At 39.4% G+C, this 25,472-nt stretch overlaps 1 protein-coding gene across 3 annotated transcripts in view; it reads right to left on the reverse strand.

Annotated features, from left to right (window-relative positions):
• Positions 1-25,472, reverse strand: part of kcnn3 (potassium intermediate/small conductance calcium-activated channel, subfamily N, member 3) — a 98,437-nt gene that overhangs the window by 29,262 nt on the left and 43,703 nt on the right. For all 3 annotated transcript variants that reach the window (XM_053495503.1, XM_053495502.1, XM_053495504.1), the window contains exons 4-6: positions 12,502-12,798; positions 10,155-10,276; positions 5,327-5,468 (exon numbers count right to left, since the gene is read on the reverse strand). In XM_053495503.1, the coding sequence (XP_053351478.1) occupies positions 5,327-5,468; positions 10,155-10,276; positions 12,502-12,798 (561 nt within the window). The remainder of the gene's footprint in view (positions 1-5,326; positions 5,469-10,154; positions 10,277-12,501; positions 12,799-25,472) is intronic.

The raw sequence follows: 25,472 nt of genomic DNA on the forward strand, positions 1-25,472 counted from the left end.
AAAATGTAAGTAATCGGGACCAAGTTCCCAAATTCTTTGCTCCTGAAAGTGTTACATTTGTACTAAATACGCCATATCTTTGAAATATACCAATTAGACTTTTCTCAGTGGTACTGCAGAAGCTACATATGAGTCTGAATGCATTTTTGCACAGAATTCGAGTTCTTGCCACATCTTGTGCATGTGTCACGGGCTACACAGAACTGAGGAGATTCCAAAAGCAGACTCTGAGAAGTTTTAGAGCATTTATTTGAACAGTGATGGATGAAACACTCTTTAGCAGTGAGTAGACAGGCAATGATGAACTGTAGCAAGGCTATGTGTTGGGATTTCTCCTGGGTGAATGTGAAATGCACTGTGACATAGCAATGATGACATACAGTAAATGGAATCCCAAGCACCCGGAAGTGGTGCGTGTAGTTCGTCTCTCTCAGACAAAGAGGATACAAAATGAACAGATGAAAATCCTCAACGAGAAACTACCTGCCGGATAAAGGGGAAGTGCACAAGCACAAAGACTGTCTGTAGCAAAAAAGCAAAAATCCAACACGCAACTTGAGGCAGAGGTTGTAAAGGTAGGCAGGGTTTAATAACTGGGTAGATCCAGGAGAATTTTTTTTAAAGCTGAGAAGTGATTGCTTGATAGAACTCAGGTGAGTGGTAGAGATTAACTAAACTTGAAATCTGGACATGCTTGGCTAATATGGCTGGCTCGTGACAGTACCCAACCCTTCCTACAGACGCCATCTGGCATTCTGGACAGTGCCTCTGGGTGACGTTGGTGTGAGTCTTCTATGAGTCTATGAGTCTAATATGAATCTGGATGGGATCCAACTTCCCTCTTCTGGACCATAATCCAGGTATTGAAGACCCTTACCTCACTGTCATCAATGAGCCGGGAAAGATCCAGACAGAACCCCTTTCTTAAGGCGTGGCTCCAACCTCCTATGTTGGTTTCACCAAAGATGAGGCTATAAATTGATGGGAGTGGAATACCTACTCTTAAACTAAACATAATGACTGGCTGACTTCGCACAAACATGGGGCCACAAAACTGGATGGGATCAAACTTCTCTCTTCTGGAATATAATCCTCCCAGTCCAGGTATTGAAGACCCTTACTTTGCCATTGGGCCTTCAAAATTCTGAGCATTGTAAATGTCTCACTGTCATCAATAAGCCAGGGAGGATCCAGACAGAACTTCTCCTTAAGGCCTGGCTCAACTCTCCTACAGTATGTTGCTTCCACCACTGGTGAAGCTGTGAATCGATGGAGTGGAATACCCACTCTTAAACCGAACATGATGACTGGGTAACTTGGCACAAGAGTGGGGCTGAGGCTTGGCATGGTGCCAGAGCTTAGCACAAAACTAGGTCCTCCTTATCTTCTCTGTGAAAGCCTTAAAACTGGTACAACAAAGGTCGTTGGAGTCCAAAACAGTATTTCCTCGTTCACAAGCTCCTCCCGTAAGGAGGGTGATAATGTATGCCACTCTAGATTGCTCTTTAGGAAAGAAGCTCGAGCAGCAGGAAGCATTGCGACAGGAAAAAGTGGCAGGTTCCAGGTTCACCGTTATAAAGTTGAGGGCTGGGAAGACGAGGTTCGTTTTGGATGGGTGGTGCTGCAAATGACGGAGAAGTAGCTGTCACAGTAGCTGTGAGCAGAGAGAGAAGAGAGTGCCTGATTCACCTGCTGAAGGACAAGCAATGATGATCTGTAGGCAAGTCCATGTCCTGTGATTACTTGAGGGTGAATGGGAGATGCCTTATGACGTGGCAATGATAACATAGACAGAATCCCAAGGACCCAAAAATAGTGAGTGTGGGGGAATTTGCAGTGAAGCAAAGAGAGTCTTTGTTTAGAGACATTGAAAGCTTTTATAAAACCGATGTTCAGTTCGTCTCTTTTTCAGACAAAAAGGATCCGAACAAACAGATTCAATTCCCAATGGGGAAATCTCCGCAAGATGAAGAGTGGAAGTATACAAGCACAGAGACCAAAGCAACGCAGAGGTTGAAAAAGCAGGCAGGCTTGGTACCCGGGTGGATATAAGAGAAATTTTTACATCCATTAACGTGATTCAAAGAAAGCAAGGTCAAACAAAGCAGTATGCAGAGAAAAAAACGACAATCCAAAGACAAGAGATAGAATCCGAAGAGCGGGCGGGGTCATAGATGAACAAAGATCACTGGAAAAATCACAAGGGAACAACCAAGAAGAGTTCTTTTAAAGCTGATAGAACTCTCCTGTGCAGAGAGAAAGTCCTGAGTGAAGTTATGACCTGGATGTGTCCAGCCAATCTGGCTGGCTCGTGACAAGTGCACTTACAATAGTCATGCATTTACCATGCCCATCTACGCTGCAGTGATATAAAACATCCCAACCTTTCAGGATGCTGTCTGTGCACTGTGGACAAGACCCAACCCATCAGATTCACTCTTTCTGTCTTCCTGCATTAGCTGGTGAAATTCTCAGTTTTCTTCATGCTTGAAGGATGGGTAGCGTTTTTTCCCCTTATGTCCACAAATAAATTTAATAGTAAAGCTTTCTGCAAGGGGATTTTCGGTGCTGGAAATCCATTTATATTATACATTTCATTTATATCATGCATTGTCTTGGAGCGTGCTGCTCATGGTTGTTCAGAAATGGCAGGTGAGTTTGTTTAATTGGTTTATTCAGGCATCAAAGAAAATACATTTTGTATATTTTGTTTGTTTCGCCATGAAAATCACTCAGTTAAGATTTTTTTTTCTTTTACAACACAAACAGCAAATTTCAGTGCCATTTCTTTTGCATTAACTCGGAACATATTTCGAATCTTTCTGACACTAACATACAATATAATGCTTTAAAATTGCTTTGGTTAAAGCATCTGATTGCAGTCAAACAAGCCGCCTTTTGGACTGAGACAAACTGTGCTATAGCTTTGACCCACTCCTGGAATTCATTAAAACTGAGCAGGATTAATGTTTCCTTTATTGATTGCAAGTGTGCCAGCTCTTGAACCAACTACACTACATCATGACAGTTCACTATGCGGTGTTAAAAACATTTTATCAAACCGTGCACTGTTTACTTACAGGAAAATATCTGTTTCTCTTTCTTTTCAATTATTTAGTATAGCCAAAGTCCTTTAACCCTAACTGATGTAGTAAGTAGCTTCTCATTTCCTGAACAACCATGCTGGATAACTCCATTATGCCGCGATGATGAAAAAGATGTTACTGTGTTTTAGAAGGCTCGTATCATTGGCCAGTATTAACCAAAGAATGCAACTATAAAAATAGCTGAAATTATTGGAATTCGGTTAAGAACTGTCCAAAGCCTGTCCATTATAAAATAAAACAGACACCAGAAATTAGAGCTATATCCAATAGTGAGACACACACATGAAGTGAAATAACTTACAACATTAGGATTAAACAGGCTTCCCTGTTCTGAAAAGCAAAAAGACTGGACTTGAAACATTGCAGGACACACACACGCACTCCCACGCTCATTCACACAATACGTGCAATATTTGGGAATGCCAATTAGCATGACTTTGGACTGTAGGAGAAAACCAGAGTACCCGGAGGAAACCCGCCAAGTAATGATGCAAACTCCATTAATAATAATAATAATAATAATAATAATGTTATTCAAATTCAAATTCAAATTTTATTTGTCACATACACAAACATACACAGTACGAAATGTAGTGAAATGTATTAATGTGTTAATGATAATACTTACTATTAGATATTCTCCATGACTGCCCATATCTGGGACAAAAAATTTTATGACATATTTTCTATTCAGACAATAAAGCTGTGTCAGTTCCAGCTGCTCCAGCAGTAATAATGTGGTCCTATCAGTAGTCACTCTCACCATACTCTCAGATGAACTGTGTAGGAATTAAAGTAATTTTTCATGAAAACATATCAGTCTATCATAGAGGAGAAAAATATAACATGTCAGTTCTTCTGCTCGGGTATTAGGATTGTAAAAAAATAAAAAAGCAAGCAAGATACAACCTAATTATAGCTAACAGACTATTTAGCTCTGCTCTTATGTGGTTTTGAGATGAGGGAACTGGAGAGAGAGAGAGAGAGAGAGAGAGAGAGAGAGAGAGAAGCTCATGGCTCCTAACAAGCAAACAACAGATCGTCCTGGCATCCAAATTCATGTGCCAGTCTAACACTCCCATGCCCCCCCCCCCCCCCACACAACTCCCCACCCCTTAGGGGCAGTGGTATATTCCAACCCAGTTGGCCTTCAGTGTTGTCATAGCAACAAGTCCCATAATTCCACCTATAGAAAATCATTACAATCACTCAGGACAAGAAAAGAAATCACATTCTGTCGTCTTTCACACTCTCGGATGCTTTCATTCTTTCGAGGCATTTCTTGCCGTGTAGCCACACTTTCCCACATCTTTCCAAAACACAAAATGGATGGCACGCAGCCGTCAGGAAAAAATGATTTCTAAACCTTTCTGAGCAATAGTTTCTCTATGATCCATGTTGGTCCGCGGATGTGTGGGTGTAAGGCAGAATTAAACACAGGCTATATTAGGTTGGGGGTTTTGTGTGAGCCTGTGTGTTTGTGCACCTATGTCTTGCTGTGTGTGGAAGTATGTGTGTAAATATACAGTATAAAAGGAGTGGAAAGAAAGAGTAGAAAGTGCGAGAGTGAGCGATAAAGCAAAGGAATGGAAAGTAAGCAAACTAGCTGCATGTGGTGACTAAGTGCATGGTTGTGTGTGTAAGAGAGAGAGAGAGAGAGACAGACACAAGCTCGGGACGAATTCACATGGCAAAAACGAGGCATGCACAGAGCAAAAGACACCTGTCATAACTCATGAGACATATACACGTATACATGAAATATAAAGAAGGACAACCACGCTGACACTGCACTCCCTTTTGGGCAGAGGAACAGAGAGAGAGAGAGTGAATGAATGAGAGAAAGCCAGACAGAGCGTGCCAGACAGAAAGAACCAAGGAGCTCAGCTTAGCAAATCTATTCTAGCTGGAACACATTAACGGATCCATTCATGCCGCCGCAATTTGATATAGACAGTGGTTATATATTCCATTTGCTTTTCACCACATTAGAAACTTCCTGCGTGCATCACGGGAACGTTAGCAAACCCAGGTCACATACTGTAGATGTACAACCGTTACTGATCCTGCTGTGTTCCTCATTACAGATATACATGACATACTGTCATAGCTGTCACATAACAATATGTTAATGCAGGACAATGTCTGGGTACTATTTACAGACCCAGTGCATAGGTGGTGTGTGTGTTGGGTGTGTGTGTGTGTGTGTGTGAGTGTACCATAATGCCAGTCAGAAGACACACTCCCTTGCCACAGTAGGTATGAGGCACCATGTCTCCATAGCCAATGGAGAGGAAGGTGATGGAGATGAGCCACATGGCTCCCAGGAAATTGCTGGTCACGTCCTGAGCGTCATGATACCTAAGAGGTAAGAGGGAGAAACAGAGAGACAGACAGAGAGAGAGAGATTATGACAGAGCCTTATGATTGTTACCCTTTATCTCGAAACACTTCTTACTAAATGTCTAGAACACAAGGACATGGAAAGTAGTGGTGCTGAGGATGCTTTCAGCATTCAACTGCGACCATAATAATTCGGAGTAGATAAATGGAGAATGAAGAAATAATGATAACTCGATGCAAATAAGCAGTTTTGAAGTTTGTATGTATTTAAAGCTATTAACGATGGACGTACAGTATCATGCATGTCAGATCTTTAATATCAGATGACGGTGACAGTACCAACCGTGCTGTCTTTGAGTCATGTGAAGTCAACTATCAGAGAGAGAGACTCCACCAGAGAGCTAATTCAGACCCTGGATACAGATTCTATTGTCTCCTGGCGACAGGGGAAACACATTTCTGTCGCACCAGTTGGAAGCCTCATCATAATTTTTAACTGATAAATGTTCAAACAACAGTACAAATTCCTTTGTATATTATTAGACTTACAATAATGTGCAAAAGTCTCAAGCCTCCCCTCATTGCTTCATAATGAATTAAATTATGGGGATTCAATGAAAGAAATGGAAACAAACGTTTTACTGTAACATGCTGCAAAGTGACTAAAGATACAATTTACAAATTGAATATTTACGTAACAATCTCAGCAGCAGCCTCATTTTCCCTCTCGTCTGTTTCAACCACTCAGCATTCAGCATCACCAGTACAGTATACTAATCACCAGCCTGAGCATCTGTCATCATTCGCACCTGTTGCTCACTGGTTCATGTCAATTATTATTATTTTTTTATGCTTCTTAAAAAAGTCCTTCAGGAAGCCTGGAGAAATATTCCTCAAGACTACATTAAAAATACGAGAAAGTCTGGCTCTCTGGAAGCAAAACATGAAGAAATAATGGGTGGGTTAAGACCTTTGCACAGTACTGTACATTACATAGAATTCACCATAAAAAAAAATCCTTATGAATGAACTGTTGCTATAGAAACAATAATGTACACTGCCCAGGCAGAAAGAAAAAAAGAAAAATAAATCACCATCTGGATTTAACTGAGCGAATAGTTAAGAATAAGAAGAATAAAAGCACTGAATTGGATAACTACTGCAGGGATTAATATGATTAAACTGGAAACAAGTTATGTATCTCTAACTGATTCAGTGAGGAGCTTCTCATTTTTTTTAAACAACCCTTTCAGAAGTCATATCCTGTGGTCGTAGCAAAGATGTTACTCGGTTCCAGAAGGGTTAAATTATTGTCCTGCATCAAAGAAAACAACTAAGGAAAAAATGTGGTCCATCAGGAAAAAATGGGATCAGGTAAACATCCTGAACGAGTGTGATGGGAGATCACTTAATCATAAAAAAAAAAAAAAAAAACCTTACAGCTATATTTCATTGTGAAATTACGAGCATTTCCACATGCACACCGTGAATATAACTTTAACTGAAGGACTGGGACTAAACAGCTGTGTAGCCCTGATCAGTGATGCAATAATTAACCAACACCTTCAGCAGTGAGAGTTTAACTTGCACAACCTTTCAGTATATGATTATAAAGATTTGAGTGTACCATCATAGCACACATGTAGCACATGTACAGTATGTACAGTATGTACAGTATGCATGCTGCTTCCATTTCAGCATCTCCAATGTAAAAGCTCTTCCTGCATCGCCCGCTAGAGTGAGTGATTATTTAGAAATGATTTTCAGTGGGAGAACTCATAAGTGGCACACAGGGCCTAAACACTGCGCACACAGTAGACTCCAAAAGTCTGTGTCCTTATTATAATAATATAATTTGACTGCAAATCATCCTAACGCAATCACGATTGTCCCTGTAATAACTAAGCCCCGTTATCCATCTTATTATTATCTGATTAGTTCTTTTGCAGTTTTCCTTATTTTTTTTGTTTACTCGTATTAGCAAAAAATTATATAACCTTGGTTGAGGATATCATTTTCCAAATCGAGTTAAATTACTAATTAAATGTAATTAAAGAGGCACTGGTCTCACAGTTTTGAAGCCACATACTGTAAGAGATAGAATTCCAACAGGAGCCTCTTAACTTCTTCTCTCCTCATCTTTAAACGGAATCGTGTTTAATCAGTTTGATCTTGTCATTAAGATAAATGATTATTTCTCTCCGCTGATACTCTAAGCAATAATTTATCATTTAATTGGTAATTTGTTTGAATCTTAACCTCTTGTTTGCCGAGGGTCAAGACATGAAAAAGAAAATATTGACTCACTAAGCGGCATTAGCAGGCTTCGGAATTACAGCCAGTTTTTTTTCCCCCCCCTCTAAGTTCAAAAGTGCAAAAGTAATTGGGCGACTGACTGATTAGACAGTTTGGTGGCCAGTTGTGGACCGTTTCCTCGTTATATCAGAGCAAGGCAATACATGATCTTGCATTTGGCAGTTGTTTCATGGAAACTCACTATCCAGTCCAAAGATGACAGCATTAGGCTGAATAAAACAAAACAGACCTATCAGAGAGATGAAACTGCACGAGTTCTCCAAATCTTCAATAGATTGGTGAACTCTACAACACCAAAAGACTTGCGAAGAGAACTTAAGCTGATTGCAGATTCATGCATTATTGTCTATCATGAATGTAAATGCAGATGTTAAACTTAAGATGCAAACCACTGGTAACATCCAGAGTCCGAAAGGCCAGATTAGAGTTTGCTAGGAAAAAAGAAAAAGCCTGGATATATCTGGACCAAGATTCTCTGAAATAAAGATTAACTTGTAACAGAAGGACTGATTTTGAAAAGTATGAAAAAGGAAATACAAGGGCTTATGATCCACATCATCATTAAACAGGCAGTGTTATGGCAGGGTGTATATGGCTGCCAGCAGAAGTGGATCATTGGTGTTTACTGGGGATGAATTCTGAAATGTACAGAGTTACAATGTACTTTCTGCTCAGATAAAGACTGAAATGAATAATGACCTAGCATATAGTGTGTAAGCCAGCCAAGAGCTTATGAAGGCAAATAAATAGAATGTCTCTAAAAGACCAAGTCAGGTACCTGACCAAGCATGCTTTTCACGTACTGAAGACAAAATTAAAGGCAAAAAACCCCACAAACAGGCAGCAACTGATGGTGGCTAAAGTACAGAACGGAGGAGCTCAAGGGAGGAAAATCAGGATTTTGCGATGTGTATGAGTTCCACCTATAAAAGTGCATGAGGTTTAAAAAGTATTAAAAATGATTCTTATATACTCAGCAAAAAAAGAAACGTCCCTTTTTTAGGACTGTGTATTTTAACAATAATGTTGTAAAAAAACAAATAACTTTACTGATCTTCATTGTAAAGGGTTTAAACAATTTTTCCATGCATGTTCAATTAACCAGGGGTAGCTCAGTGGTTAAGGCATTGGACTACGGTTCGAAAGATTCCAGGTTCAAACCCCACAACCACCAAGTTGCCACTGTAACCCTCAACTGCTTAGATGTGTAATGAGATAAAATTGTAAGTCGCTCTGGATAAGAGCGTCTGCCAAATGCCTAAATGTATATGTTAACCATAATCAATTAATTAACATGCACCTGTGGAATGGTCGTTAAGACCTTAACAGCTTACAGAAAGTAGGCATTTAAGGTCACAGTTCTAAAAACGCAGGACACTAAAGAGACTTGTCTACCGACTGTGAAAAACACCCAAAGAAAGATGCCCAGGGTCCCTGCTCATCTTCGTGAACGTGCATTAGGCATGCTGCAGGGAGGCATGAGGACTGCTGATGTGGCTAGGGTAATAAATTGCCATGTCCGCACTGTGAGACGCCTAAGACGGCGCTACAGGGAGACAGGAAGGACAACTGATCATCCTCGCAGTGGAAGACCACGTGTAACAACACCTGCACAGGGTCGGTACATCCGAATATCACACCTGCGTGACAGGTACAGGATGGCCACAACAACTGCCCGAGTCACACCAGGAACACACAATCCCTCCATCAGTGCTCAGACTGTCTGCAATAGACAGTCCATGAGGAGAAGATGGACTGCAGTACTTCAAGCAGCTGGTGGCCACACCAGATACTGACGGGTACTTTTGATTTTGAGCCTCCCTTCATTTAGGGACACATTGTGAAACATTTTTATTTTATTTTTATTTTTAACAAACATACAACTCTATCTATGTTATTTGGATAAATTCTGGGATTTATTCACATGCCATTTAAATTTAGAAGGTTAACATACTCTCATGAATCATACTCTGAATCATAATCACTGACACTCTTTTTCTGTGGTTCGACCTAAATTTGAGCAACACATCCAATCCCCTAGGCATCTCCATGCAAACTTGACGTGCAGAGTTAACTCTTAAAGTAGAAGCAGCAACATAAATGTCAACCATCTAAGCATGAAAGCACATTGCAAACCAATGCTCCAAACTGGGGAATCCTCCAGCATCTAATAAATGCTTCCAGAATGTATCACATGCTTTGTTACCATGGCAACAGCCTTGTCAGAAGCAGGGGTGCCCACGCTCTGGCCTTGGGGCTTGGCACAGTCTGCGACCTTTTGAACCGCTAACATGTTAAATATGAAACAACCATGGGACAAGGTTCAATCAACCTGGATTGCATATGCAGTTGCCAGGGGAGGTAATGTCGAAGAGCATTATCTCTCACCTCTCGCATACTCGTACAGTCCAGGCTGCGATGATCCACAGGGAGATGCTGAAGACCAGAAGCACTGTGCCTGGGCAGATAGTCATCAGTGTCTTCATCACAAACCGTGTGTTAAAGTGCACCTAATGAGAAAGTGTAGACAGACAAACAGGCTTAAAAGGTGCGGTCATTTGCACTATTCAGCCATGTTCACTAAAGCAGAGATAAGGACAACGCCATCATACTCTTGCTCTTTTAGTACTCTTCATGCATACTGTACCTGTCAGACATTTGAGTTCAACTAAGAGCAACCCTCTCTACATAGACCCCCTCATAACTCTATAAAGTCAAGAATGTTTGGCTAAAACATCTATCAACTTGTCTTCAAAGCTTTCTACTAGCAAGTGTAATGAAGCACATTAATCACTTGTATCAACAGCGAGTCTGACAGAAACTAACCATTAATCAATCATGCAATCAGCTATTGTTGAAAAAAACAAACAACGACAGAAATCATTTGCTGGATTTGGTGAGTTATTTCCCAACAACGGGTCACTGAATCTATTCCTACTATTTCTATTACACATGCGCTTGGTGCAATTTACATTAATAATTGGACATAACACATTGATTTGAAATGATTTCATATTTAGGTGCAACCTACTATTAAGCTAACTAGCCAGCTCGCTAACCACTGTCCATGATTAAACTTGATTATGTCACCGTAATTGTTTTTTAAGAAAAAAAGTTTTTTAGAATGCAACATAGCGAAAAAAGATCCATGTGTCATAATTATATATGTAGTAGCGTTCTCATTCCAAAGGTGGCCTGTCCCTGACACAAATTATTAGTTTACTTTAACTTTATTTTAGTTAGTTTACTTTAACTTTATTCAAGTTTGCACTATTAAATATTTGTCTTCTAGGTTTGCAGGGTAAAAATTACTTTTTTTATAATAATAATAATAATAACTATTATTATTATTATTATTAATAATAATAATAATAATAATAATAATAATGAAGAGTTATTTAAATATATCTAAGAAATATAAGTTGAAAAACCAAAAAGTCAAGTTTTGAAAAAAAAAAAAAAAAAGAACATTAATTTTAAAAAATCAAGTGCGAAAGAAGAAGTAGGAGTCATACAAAGGAATTGGACATTAAGCAAATGATAAAAAAAAAAGAAAAACATGGTAATAAAGTTTAAGGACATCTATTGTGTACACAAAAAAATGACTTGACCCTCTTTAAAAAAGAAAAAGAAAAAAAAAGATACAGTATGTGTGGCCCATCATATAAAGTCAGGTATTAATTTGCACAGGTTAGTTTTCTGCCATGGTCAATAGTGTAAATAGTTGAAATATATTTAAAAAAATACAATAATATAATAAATATAATAAATACCTAATTTTTAACTTTAATTAACCTTCCATTCTAGAAAAGCATACACACTATGTCAAAAGTTCGAGTTCGGATACACACCTTCTAATTTCGTGGTCTCTTCTGATTTTTATCTGAAAACTTTTATCAAAGCTCAAGGCATCCAAAATATGCAATAGTCTAATTTAAAGAGTTAATACTGAGATGTATCTGCTACTTACTGTATGCTCTTCACTGCCTTCAAATTGGCTCTAATCTGAGGTGCCTTTTGTTAATTGGTGATTTTCGAGGCTGGTACAACCTCTAAATGAACTTCTCCACTGCAGCATACAGTAAGTAAGTTTTGGTCTTGGTTTCATCATGGTGCTTGATGGGTTTTGCAAATGCACTTGACAATACAGCTGTTGTAAGAACTATTCCAGAACAGCTGACCTTCATGTTTTTAAAAAACAATAGTTTTTTTGTTGTCGTTACTAATGCTGTATGTCTTATTTTATACTTTTGAAAAAAATCCAGTATTGTTCTAGAATGTAAAAAAAAAAAAAATTGTTCAAACTTGTGTACAAACATTTGACTGGTACCGTATATATAAATCTGTGCTGCTGGTAAAGTTATTTTTAGGTGTACTGTAGTAGGTAAATCCCTGTGTCTTAATGAGGCTAATGGTTCCTTCTTTCTAATCACATCACAAAAACATCATTTAAATATTGGAAAAATAGAAGTTTCCATTTTCCTAGGCTCTAACCGTAAACAAATTTGCATTGACTATATCTCAGCATATGAATATTTTTAAGATTATTGGCGGAGCTCATTGAAACAGGAATCTGAAAATATGCATCAAATCTTTCAAAAACTCAAGTCACCCAAAATGCAACTTAATACCTGATATTTAATACCAAATCCAAGAGTTATATTTTTTATTCTCTAAAAAAAAAACCCACAAAATGTATCTTTCCATAACCCTACTGAAATCTTTGAGCTCTGACCTTGTTGAGAGCCCCTATACTCCGGGAGGAGGCATCGGTGAACAGCTTGCTATGGAGGAGCATAACACGGGCGATGAGGTAGAGTCGGAGGAACATGGGCACGGAAAGCACCATGTCCAGGTCGGCCTCCGCCTGCGAGGGGATGTAGGTGAACGCGAGTCGAGCGCGCCAAACAAACTTGAAGTCTCCGGGCACTGGGTGCACAGCTGAGACCAGCAGCTCCAGCGCGATCAATAGTACTCGCTCCATGGTCATGGCGATGCGCCAGTCGTCTGCACCGTTATCGATGACGAACAGCTGGAAGACAGAAACGAGAGTTTTAACTGATATCGAGTTGAAAATAAGCCGAGATCAAGTTCGCAGAATATGTTGGTGATTATTAAGAAACTATTGACAATGAGAATTAGTAAAGGTGCACATAGGAGGGAACATAGTGGTGCGTAGCTGACATTTTTGGTTTTGCTTTACAAAAAGAAAAAGCACATTAAATGTCAGCAGATATAATAGGGTCTAAAGGTCTACTCCCAAGAACTGTATTCATATTAAAGTAATTTATTTATTAATTAAATTATTCATGCTGGTTCCGGAGATTATCCCGGTAACACTGGGCACAATAACAGGGTGCAGCCTCCTCCTGTTTAAATGCCAGTGAATTGTGTGCACAGCTGAAAGGCTGAGGGAACAGCAGTAGGTCTCCATTCATAAGCTGCACGACATCAGGACGGAGAAGCAAGCTGAAAAAAAAAACCCACCATGGACTCCATGAATTCAGAGATCTTCAAAACCTTCCCTGTGTCTCAACAAGCCCACGCGCTATACTGAACGGACCATCACACCCATAGGTATTCATTCTAAAACCACAGGCATTAACACAGAGTTGTTATCTCTTTTGCTGGTATAATAACCTCCACGCTTCTGGAAAGGCTCTCCCAGGAATTTCCCCTGAGTGGAATCACAGTACCAGGAGGAAACCCACACGCATGCGAGGAAAACATGCAAACATCCACAGGGACAGTAACTGAAGTTCAGGCTCGAATACCAGACCACGGAGCCGTGAGGCAGAAACACTTCCTGCTAGCTGTCTTTTTTAAAAGTACAATATATTTAATTAATGCAAAAATGCCGTTAAACCAATGGCGACGAAACCAACTGAAGCCGAACAAAGTGTTCAATGTTAAATACTGTAAAAGAGACCTGAAATGAAAGCATAGTACAAAATGAAAAGACAAGACAGGAAAGCCTTCCTGTGAGAACATGGGTGGAATCATAAGCGTAAACATAATGTAAATTTACCATGAACTTTCATAAATAATGCATGCGCACCCGTGAAATAAAACTAGCAAATAAGGCCTGTACGACTTTTCATTTTTTACTAGTTGTAATTAAAAGCTTGTAAACAACAGTGAAGAACGCCTCGAACCGCACTTCAAACAAAAGCAAAGCACGAGCCACTAGCTGCATTTGCATCTTAAACGCTGAAAATAAATTTATACATATATATACATACAAATTCTTTCTAAGATGTTACTCTACTTGTAAACTTGTAAATAATGTGGTCATTAATCTGTACCGACTGCTTTACCCTGGACACCTCTGATGTGTTTTAAGCTACTTATTTATTTAAAGGTTTGAAAATACTAAGTTCATTAGAAAATACTTTAGGTGATTACAAACAGAAGGAACATAGCGGATAGGTAGGATTGGTCAGCTCTGTGCTCACGTCTAGAAGTGATTACATGGTTAAAACAAATGTTTAAAGTCTTAACATTCCATTAAAACGAAGGAAAATGAATGACTTTTCCAAGTGTGGCCTAACACCATGTGCAGTCGACTGCAGAATTACAGTAGCTTCATCTTGCCTGCACTATTTCCAGAATAATTAAGTACATTTGGCTTGCGATTCCTTACCATCCGGCTCGCCTTTTTCTTTTTTCCATCTCCCAGAGTAGTTGTCAGCTCTCCACCCCAGTGACTGTACTGTGAATGTATTTAATATAGTGAGCGTGACTAGTCTATGCAAACCCTAATAGCAGAATTAACCTTTAAATGTAAATGGAATCAGAGGTACCTGAATAATGTTGGATGTGGTCTGGGAATTAAAAACCTCTAGGCATTATCAGAGAAGGTAATGGTAGACCACTGTATACAGTATTACCGTGCCCTAGGCAGATGCATAGTACAAATAACCTTTGGTCGGATGATCCCTGTGATCTGGTACTAGTACAAGCGGAGGCTGGATGTACAGTCCGCTATACCGAGTTTAAACGATGTGGTTTTTTTGTATTCACTCAGCTTTTTACAAAATTGCTTTTTCTCTAATAGTATTCTCTGAACGTTTTACAGTCCAGAAAACGATAGAGCGAGGTGATAATGGTAGAACTCAAGAGGGCAGTACGGAGAAAAGAAAATGGAGCCTTGTGGGGCCAAACAGGTTATGGAAGCAGAGAAGTTATATTGATTAATGATATTGATTGAGAAGGTTCTGTCTGTAAGATGAAAACCACTCCATCCCTCAGTTTAATGCTTTTTATAGTCAGGTACACTGCAGGCTAAGAGAATTAGGATTGCACAGTGACTAGAATCCACTGAGAGCAATAAGTTATTTAATGCCTGTAGAAGAGTAGATAAAATGTCGTGAATTTTCTAAGACCAAGGTGACATTTACCTTGAACTTTTTTGGAGTAGTTTAGGAAAGACACAATCCAGATGTTTTTTTTTATTTTTTTTATAAAACTTTGGATAATAATAACTAATTGGAAACGCAGCGCTGAGGTTTTACATTTAGGCCACAACTTGATCTAGGGCTACAAAGGTCATGCAATTCGAAGTAAACAGTTCACAGAGGTTAGATATGCTTGTCTTGAGAAGATACAGCCAATAATGAACCGAACAGCAATGACAGGGTTTAATCGAGCAAGTGTAATGATGACAAATGCTATGTTTAGGGGTATATACTGTAGAGCAAGGTGGCATCAACAAAATCTGACTGTGGTCTATCGCAAGACTGAGCGAGTCACCCTAGACCTTGATTACAGTAATTACTTTAATAAAGCAGACTGAATTAATAATTTAAAACATAGAATTTCTTAAAGCAATAAGCCCCTATACATGAATATTAACGCCATCAACAATTTTGCAGGTATGAATTAAATGTTATTACTTACTACTTGTTGAATTTAGGAGGTTGGTTTATTGAAATAAAAACATTCTAACACTGTTATGGGACATATGGGACTGTCTAGTAGGATCTAAATTTAACTGTAAACCATAATAAACCAATTAAAATGTACATATAATGCAGAAACTTTTTGTTTGGAAAGTGATCTTAAACAATTCTAAGCAAACGCTGTTCCTGTAGTCAGGAGCGATGTTATGGGCTTGATGTTATAGGATTATGAATACTATGGTGTATGAATTACAAACCCTAGATGCCACCAACGGCATCAATGTCAAGCTAAGATTGAGGATACAGCGAGATCGCCCAGGCTACTTTCCACATACTCTCTCCCATAAAAAATGTTTGCATTGAAAGCTGACACATTTAATGCATTTGCATCTCATGAGGCAATTTATGCAAGAATTACGGTATTTTCTTTTTATCTTACCAAGGCACAGATGCTCATCTTAAAGATTGTCGGCACAACGACAGAGATTCACTCTGATTCGTCGATTTTTGAGTTTTCATGGGTTTACGTGAATTCATCCTACATGAATGTCATGACAATATTGAGCTCTTCTAAAGCAGTGTGATTATTCAAAAAGCATTCTTTAATGCAGAATAAAAAATATCCCACTTTTTAGTGTTTTCCTCCCCTTCAGACTACACTAAGTGCACTAATATTAAAATCATAAACTTGTATACTAAATCTTTTATGTCTACTTTTTAAAAACAGGTAAGCACCAGGGTGGCTTAGTGGTTAGCCCTGTCGTCTTGCACCCTCAGGGTTTGGGTTCGATTGCTGCCTCGGGGTCTGTGTGCAAAAAGTTTGCATGCTCTCTCCGTGCCTGGTGGGTTTCCTCCGGTTGCTCAGGTTTCCTCCCACAGTCCAAAGACATGCAGATTAGGGAAACTGGTGTTCCCAAATGCATGTAGTGCTTGAGTGTGTTTGTATGTGTGTGCCCTACGATGAATTGGTACCCCGTTCAGTGCTTCGTGCCTTAAGTTTCCTGGGATAGGCTTCGTCCAGGCCACTTTATCTTGTATACAAAATAAAACAAAATATTCTAAAAATACTCAATTCCTGCCCTAGCACCTTAACAGTTATTGAACCCCTCATTAAAAAAAGAAACTGACCTCAACTCATACCAGCTGTCAAACTATAGCCCAATATAAATTCTTCACTTTATCTCCGAAATCCTAGGGGCAAATTACCTTCTGCTGGCATCAAACCAGTATCTCCTGTATTGTGTTGTTTAACATTAGTACACCATCTGTTATAACTGATCACACTATTCACACCACTGATCACACTATGTCATATTCTTGACATATCACAAACATGTCATTGAAGTTAGGGATAGGGAAAGAATATCTCCTGACTTCACTACAAGAACATTTAATTCGATGATTTTGTATTATTAAGCTTTCTGAATGCATAGTATCTCTAAAGGACCTTTGTGTTTCATCATGTGCAGCAGTATAAGATCTTAATCTGAGTATTGATTTCAGTCTCTGAAGCTCATGTAAATGATATAACTAAGATAGCATTATCTTATCCCAGACATGTTGCTAAGATGAGAAATCTAATGTTACTCCATGATGCAGGAAAAAAATAGTTCCTGCTTTGTTATATAGAGGTTGGATTATTCAGACAGTCGCCTTACTGTCTAGACTGTCCAGTAAACAAACTTTCAGTTTGTCTAGAATGCAGGAGCTAGTGTCCTTACTAGAATCAAAAGAAATTACTCCTATAGTGGAACCTCGGATTACGAGTAACGCGGTTTACGAGTGTTCCGGAAGACGAGCAAAGATTTTTAACAAATTTTGACTTAAAAAACGAGCGTTGTCGTGGTTTACGAGCACCGAGTATCATGTATAACGCATGCGCTTCTTGTTTTTACACCGAGCGTCGCGTCATCACAACTGAGCCAACGTTTTTTCTCTCTCTCTGGCGCTGCGGGTATTCATCTTCCCTACTGGGTCTTAGTGCTCGTCTCTTACTGGTATAATCGATCCGTGTGTGTGTGTGTGTGTTTCTTTCTCTTGCGCTGCAGAGTGTGTGTGTTATGTGTGTGCGCTCATAATTTGACACCGCCGGTTCTCACACACATACACGCTCTCTTTCTCTCTCGCCTTTACTGTGTGCCAGTGTTTGAGTGTGTGTGTTTTTTTTCTCTTGTGCTGCAGAGAGTGTGTGTGTGTTATGTGTGTGCACGCATAATTTGACACCGCGCCTGTTTAAACACAAACACACACACACACACACACACACACACTCTCTTTCTCTCTTGTCGTTAGTGTGTGTCAGTTTTTGAGTGTGTGTGTTATGTGTGTGCACGCGCGTAATTTGACACCGTGCCGGTTCACACACACTCGGGATTTAATTTTCCTTTTTTTAAGGTAACATGCAGGTTAATTTGTTTTATTTTTACTTTATATTTTGTGGTAATTATTTTTATGTTGTTTTTTTTTGGGCTGTGAAACGAATAATTTTAATTTCTATTATTTCTAATGGGAAAATGTGCTTTGATTTACGAGTGTTTTGAAATACAAGCCCGCTTCCAGAACAAATTATGCTTGTAATCCGAGGTTCCATCTTATTCACCATGCATTGGCTTCCAGTAAAATTTTGCATTGATTAAATAAAATACTACTAATACACCTCTAAACCACTGAATAATCTTGTAAAAATGGTCTGTATGGTCTGTGCAATAAAATGCTTATATACTATGATACGCCATGCCTATGTTATTTAAACGGTGCAGGTTATTTGTTGGTACCCTGTTCAATAGAGACTAGACAGGGGGCTTTTTGTTGTTCCTAACAATCTGTACCAATTTCCTCTTTGCTCAGGTGTCAGTTCGGGACTTCTTGGCAAAGTAGGTTCATCTTTCAATAACATTTCTGACTTGTGTAAATCCACTTTCTTTGTTCTGCACTTGGACTTTTATATTGTACTGTTTGTTGGTCAATTCAATGAGTGCTGTGAAAAAGTTCAGAGACCTTGGACATGGCAAATGAAAAGACATTTTGGGACTTTTAGCAGCACTGAATAAATAAATAAAATGATGTATGTATATCTTTTTGACCCTGTGGTGATAGCAGAAAACCCTAAATAATTCAACCTTCTAATAAGGTTTAAATAAGATAACATAACATGTTACACAATTATTCTGCCCTAGCTACTGTAAAATTAAAAAAGGTCAAAGACATCACTGAAATCCCAACAATGCCAACAAACTGGTCCCAAAGGGGTGTGCACCAGCTTTTGATTACCAACAGAACAAAAAGAATGTAGACACCTGTGAACAGATGGGAAACCTTCACAATGTATGCCCTAGACAATATAGTATATAAACAAATTAGCCATAACAATAAAATCACCTGCGCAATACTGTGTAGGTCCTTCTCGTGTCATCAAAACAACTCTGAACTATCAAGGCATGGACTCTACAAGACCTCTGCTGGGATATTTGGCACCAAGCTGTTAGCTGCAAACCATTTAAAGTCCTACAGTATAAGTTGCAAGGAGGGGCATTAATTTACTGTAAGTCCAGCGCATCAGATTAAGATATGGGGAATTTAGGGGCCAAGTCAGCACCTTCAACCCTTTGTCATGTTCATCAAAACATTCCTAACTGATTTTGCATTATCTGCAACAATTTTTACTAGGTGTCACGTGTCAATGTAACATTCACGTGAATGTCAGTACCCAGGGTTTAAAGCAGAACATTGCCCAGAGCATCACCTTGTATGTCCTTACCAGCATGCCTTCTTCCCACAGTGCATCCTGGAGTCATCTCTTCCCCAGGTAAGTGACACACACGCCCAGCAGTGGCGGCTGGTGCAAAAAATACAAATTTAACTTTTAATAATCGCCTGTAAATAGCCATTTATCAGGTGATTAAGCATTATTACTACTGGTATAAAATAAAGGCATGACTCATATCGCATCCAGTCAGCCAGCTCCGCTTGCCATAAGAAGTGCTGGAAAAGCATTGAGTGTAAGCTCGGCCATGATCACTTGATTGCTGCTTAATTAGAAGATCAGGTCGATCTGGTCCAAGCTATTTAACTTTTTTTCTTTCTTCGTCTGATCGCCTTGCGAAGCGGTATTTTAACAAAGAAATTACAGAATTTCCTTTCATATTTATCTGGCTTCCACGTCAAGTACTAGTCAATACATTCACAACATTATCTGAATATAACAATAGTATCTGCTGACCGTTAATAAGAGAGACCATAAAAAAAATCCAATTAGAGCTCAGCCTTAAATCACATGCTTTTCAAAAATTTACGTGCCTAGATAGACACTCGTTTCTCCGGCGCCCCGCGTGTACGAACACAAATGAACGTAATACAGTTTAGATTTTTTTTTATTGTAAATAAATTATATTAAGAAATACAGCGGAATATTTATATATATTATATGAATATTATATTTTAGATAATTATATGTTAAAGTAGCACAACTTTAAGGGGGTGGCGCCCCTGACACCCAGCCCTCCACATGAAAATGAAAATGTAAAAGAAAATGTGATCCATCAAACCCGGCCATCTTCGTCCACTGCTTCATGATCCAGTTCTGATGTTCACATGCCCATTGTAAGAACTGACCAGCCTGTGGCTAAACAGCACTAAACACATCAAGCTGTGATGCACTGTGATTTCTGCAACCTTCCTATCATAAGTCAGAAATATAAGCCTTTGCTTCCTATGCAGATTAATGAGCCTTGGATGCTAATGAGTCCAATGTGTCCTTCCTTGGACAACGTTTGGTAGTTACTAATGATTATATACCAGGAACACCCCAGAAGACCTGGCATCACAAAGTGTCCCATTTAAAGTCTCTTAGATCCTAATACTTGGCCGTGAACAGTAGTATTTTTAAATCAATGCGAAATTCAAGGGGATCCAAAGCATTACTGCATAAACACTGATAGCTGACTGTTGACATGCTGCTTAATATAATATATTGCACCGTTTGACAAGTGTCAATGTGAGGAGATAATCAAAATGTTATTCACTTCACCTCTCATTCAAGTTTATGCAGTTTATAATATATAATCTTATTGTTTCACAGGTGGCATAGTGGTTAGCACTGGTGCCTTGCACTTTCAGGGTAGGGGGTTGAGTCCCACCTTGGGGTCTGTGTGAGTGGAGTTTGCATGTTCTCATCCATGGGTTTCCTTCGCTTTCCTCCCACAGTCCGAAGACATGCAGATTGGGTTACAGGCCCCCTGTATACAGGATAAGCAGTATAGAAAATGCCTAAATGAATATCAATGTCATGTATAATAACTCATACCCATGACTAGGAGTAATTCCTGTCTCTAGTAATGTGCTGAGTTGAAGTAGTATTCCAAAGCCCATCTAGGGTTTGTACAATCACAGGAACGGTTACGGAAACTGTTGCAGTAGAATTACTAAAACCAGTTCAATCTTAGATATACTTAATATTAGCAGCATATATCTGCAGGTCCTATTTGTTGAGCATCCCTTTGCCCCTGTCAGGTTTAGATGAGTGTGTTTATTTATGTGGAGTGTCATCTGATATGCTAACAGTTAATTAGGCAATTATCTAGAAGGCTTTTACCTAGCTACAAAACGGCCTACATCATAAAGTCCTGACACTGTCTTTTCTAGAGAATTCATTATTAGAATTAATCCTGTCTAGAGCACTGGTGTTAAAGATGCACTGCATGTGTAAGTACCCAGTGATGTTCAAACAATCTATCTTTAGTGTATAATATCCGGTAAATAACACAAGATGATTTCTAGTGAAATATTTTAGTAAAAAAAAACAAAAAAAAAAAACTTGGTTGCATACATGCCTGATTTACAGTGCATCTTCAAAATCGTTATAGTTATTATATTTTATATATATACTGTACACCCTCTGAGCCTAATTATTGGATATGCTTTTAAAGAAAACGTTCAATATTTCAAATGAATTATTTAATTCCACTAATCGAAACACTCATTAAACAGTGCGTTTGAAAGTAAAAATAAGGAAAGTTACATTTGCAAAAATACAGTATATTTGTATTATATTACAAATAATACATTATAGTGCATACTGTCTTGCCATGTTTTTTTTATTTATTTTTTATTTTTTTAATATTCCTCTCTCTGGCTATGTCTACACACGCTAACCACAGAAGAGACGCTAATTGTCTTGGTTGCTGTGACAGCTGCGTTTAGCTGTAACTGTAAGTGGTAAAGTGGTTTGTTTAGCTGATATGCACAGAGGGTTAGGGGGGTTTTCTCTCTGTCTTGTGCACACACACACACACACAGCAGAAGAAATGCTAATGCACATGCCGGCGTTATGAGACTGATGATATGACCCATTTACTCTGACACGTACAGTAATGCTGTACTGTAAGTGTGTATTAGCGTCTGCATTCGTGCACACGGGTGTCTCGGGCGGTCGGGCGGGTGGGATGTGCACATTTTAGTCGTGCCGATATTTCGTTGCGTGTATACGTGCAAATTAATATGTTACTTGTGTGCTCTTGTGTGTTTATGTGTGTGTGTGGGCACTGTACATCCACAGCAGTAAAACACGTGCGTTTTTTTCTGGAAAAGCCAGCCTCGTCATGGTGACTGTTGCCTAGGCGACAACATCAAAGACCAGCCAAGCTTAATTAGGGTCCCCGGTGAGAGAGAATGACTGTGTGTGCCTGAGTTTGTGTGTGAGTGTGTGTGTGTGTGAGGGAGAACTGGGAAAATGACAGAAAGAAAGAGAGAGAGAGAGTATGAGAAGGAGAGAGAGAAAGAGAGAGAGAGAGAGAGGGAGGGAGGGAGACTGTTCTCCGTGTGTGTGTGTGTCAACATGAACAAATAGAGAAAGTGAAAAGAGTGAAAGAGTACCAAAGAAAAGAAAAGTGCACGAGAAGAGAAACTGAGAGAAAGAGACTGACGAAGGGCAGGGATGAATGTGAGGGAGAAAGAGAGAGTGTGGAGGTGGGTGGAGAGGAAGAGAACGTTCTTTCACTCTGAGAGTGTGTGTGCGTGGGAGTTTGGATCAATGAATTGTGAATGTGTGTTTTCAACATCTGCACTATTAGTCTACGGGCAATCGAGTGTGTGAACATGGAGCTCCTCTGAGCCGGCACACATGTGTGTGTGTGTGTGTGTGTGTGTGTGTGTGTGTGTGTGTGTGTGTGTGTGTGTGTGTGTGTGAGAAAAAAAAATCTACCCAAATCTGAGAGAGGACGAAGCTCCATAGTCCATCATCATCCATCTCTCCTCTGTGCAGGGTCAGTCTCATTCATTTCTATTCCTATACTCATCTCTCCCTCTCCTTTCTCTTTCCTGTCTTTCCTTTTTGGGCCAAATAGCCACTGTGATATTTAATAATTAAATTCCATTAGTGAAGGTAATCGGTCAACATGAGTGACTCCATGGTTCCACCGTCTTTCATCATCATCAGAGAGAGAGAGAGAGAGAGAGAGAGAGAGAAAGAGAGAGAGAGAGAGAGAGAGGAATCAGAGCATCCATTTACATAAGGGCAAGAGACTTGTAGGAATAATAATGAAAGAAGAAAGAGGTGGTGGGGTGGGCATGGGAAAAAAAAAGTGATAAAGTAATGAGAAGCAGAATCAGGTGGCAGCTGAGAAAAGAGAAAGGGAAGGCAAAAGGGGTGCAAGTGAGTGCACTGGAGAAAGGGAGGGTGAGAAAGAGAGAAAGCACAGAAAGAAAGAGGTGCCTGTTTTCACGGCCTTGTACTGTCAGGTACGGACATGACTGTTGTGGGAAAGGAAGAAAGCACTGCAGGTCATTACAGCCGAGTAAGCCTGGTCTCTCTCTCTCTCTCTCTCGCGCGCTCTCGCTCTCTTAATCTCTTACTTTCAGATATAAACAAATACATAGACGCACATGTGAAAGCCCTAGACGTGTAACATCAAGTGGAGTTACAACAGATTTGCCTAATTGCCCTTTTATTCCCAGGTCAAGAACCAGCGCGATTCCTCCTGTACTGTATGACTGGATTTCGCTTTCATGCACATGAGTGGTCAGAAAAGAAAGAAAGTGAAAAAATAAATGACATAATGTAATTGCATCCAGCACCCAGTGTTATAACCGCTCCAACATTGTAGATCGACATCACCATCCTCGTTCGCAATGCATTTGGTGTTTAGTAACTGCCTGGCCAGGGTCATGACAGTTTTCAAATAGGTTACCGGCTTGTTTTTGGAAGCAGGACCGTTTGTTCGAAAATACCACCAGCTGACCTACACAAGAAAAAAATAACTGTACGGGAAGGGATGTCGCAAATGATATAGCTGAGGTTGAGGATGTGTCAGAGCCAGGAGACAGTGACAGACCGTGCTGACATCGCTGACATTTCTCCCTCTAGGATTTTCTTCTTCTGTTTTCCAGGCTTTCTAGGGCAAGCTCTTGTGTTTTATGCCACACTCACTTTGAGTTTAAATCAAAAATACAGGTGCAATAAAAATAAATACGCGAAGCAATAAACAGATACGGATTGTGGCAAAACACACACACACACACACACACACAAATAAAAAGTGCCAGGCTGGACTCTCTGGTACAGTACATGCATACGAGAAATTATTTCACTTTGTCAACTTATTAATCAGGCTCGAATAAACTCAGTTAACAAAAATTGACTCTAATTAAACTCTAATTAAATAAAAATACAAAAATGATGTGTGTCAATTCTAAACTTCCACCAACTCAGCACAATAACTGAATATAATAAACCAGCCTTGTACACATACAGGAAGTTCACACTGAATTACTAGCACTGAACATCTCACCCTCGCTGCTCTGATGAATAACTACGTCAATAATGATCCGTACTCCGGCTATATTAAAACTGTTGGCTGCACTGTCTCATCAGCACTGTCCGGTCAAGTCTACTGTCTCCTTATTCACTTCTGTCCAGGTGTGAACGTGTTACATCAGTTGTGATTTGCATGAAAGAAGAGCAGCGTGCAGTGATTCATTTTTTTGGGTCAGAGGGTGTATCTGATGCGACATGGAAAAGCATAAACAGAAGTGTTGGATTGGATATCGTTGGATAAAGTTTCTTAAAGAGAATCGTTACTAGTGACGGGGCATGCATTCCTCACTACGAGCCTGGGAGTAAACTGCAGAGTGATGGAACGAAAACATCCTCAATCAGCAGCTGGAAAATTGCTGCTTACACTTTTCTGGGATTCTCAATGGCCAGTATTGGAACATTATCAGGAAAAAGGTTGAACAATCAACAGTGCTCGTTACAGTGAGACGCTTATTGAAGGACTGAAGCCTAAACTTCAGATTAAACGCGGAGGACTGCTATCCAAGGACGTTTTGATCTTGCATGACGATGCACGTCCGCACACTTCTGCCCACTCTGTCGACACTCTGCAAAAACTTCATTTTGAGGTGTTAAAGCATCCTCCCGATAGTCCTGATCTCGTTCTATCGGACTTTCACCTGTTTGGTCTCCTGAGAGCAGCCCTACGAGGACGATGATGAAGAAGTGAAGACAGCGATGAATTCTCTGACTTAAACATTTTTTTTAATGAGGAAATACGAAAGGTTATTAAAAGATGGACAGAGTGTCCATCTTCTTTAAAAGGAACGTAACATTATTAGTCTACAAAAATAAAAACAGAACCAGTTGCACCCTGTATCTAAATCTTGCAATAGCATGACTGCTTTCCTTTTCCACCTACTAAAAAGCTTCAAGTACTGCTGACAGTGCTTTGGATGATCAATCAACCTGTCTTCCTACCTCTCCTAGACTCTGGACTAACTAGAAACTTCATGAGAGTGAATTTGCTAAAACAAC

This window comes from Clarias gariepinus, chromosome 4, assembly GCF_024256425.1.
Source record: "Clarias gariepinus isolate MV-2021 ecotype Netherlands chromosome 4, CGAR_prim_01v2, whole genome shotgun sequence".
NCBI classification, from domain to species: Eukaryota; Metazoa; Chordata; class Actinopteri; order Siluriformes; family Clariidae; genus Clarias; species Clarias gariepinus.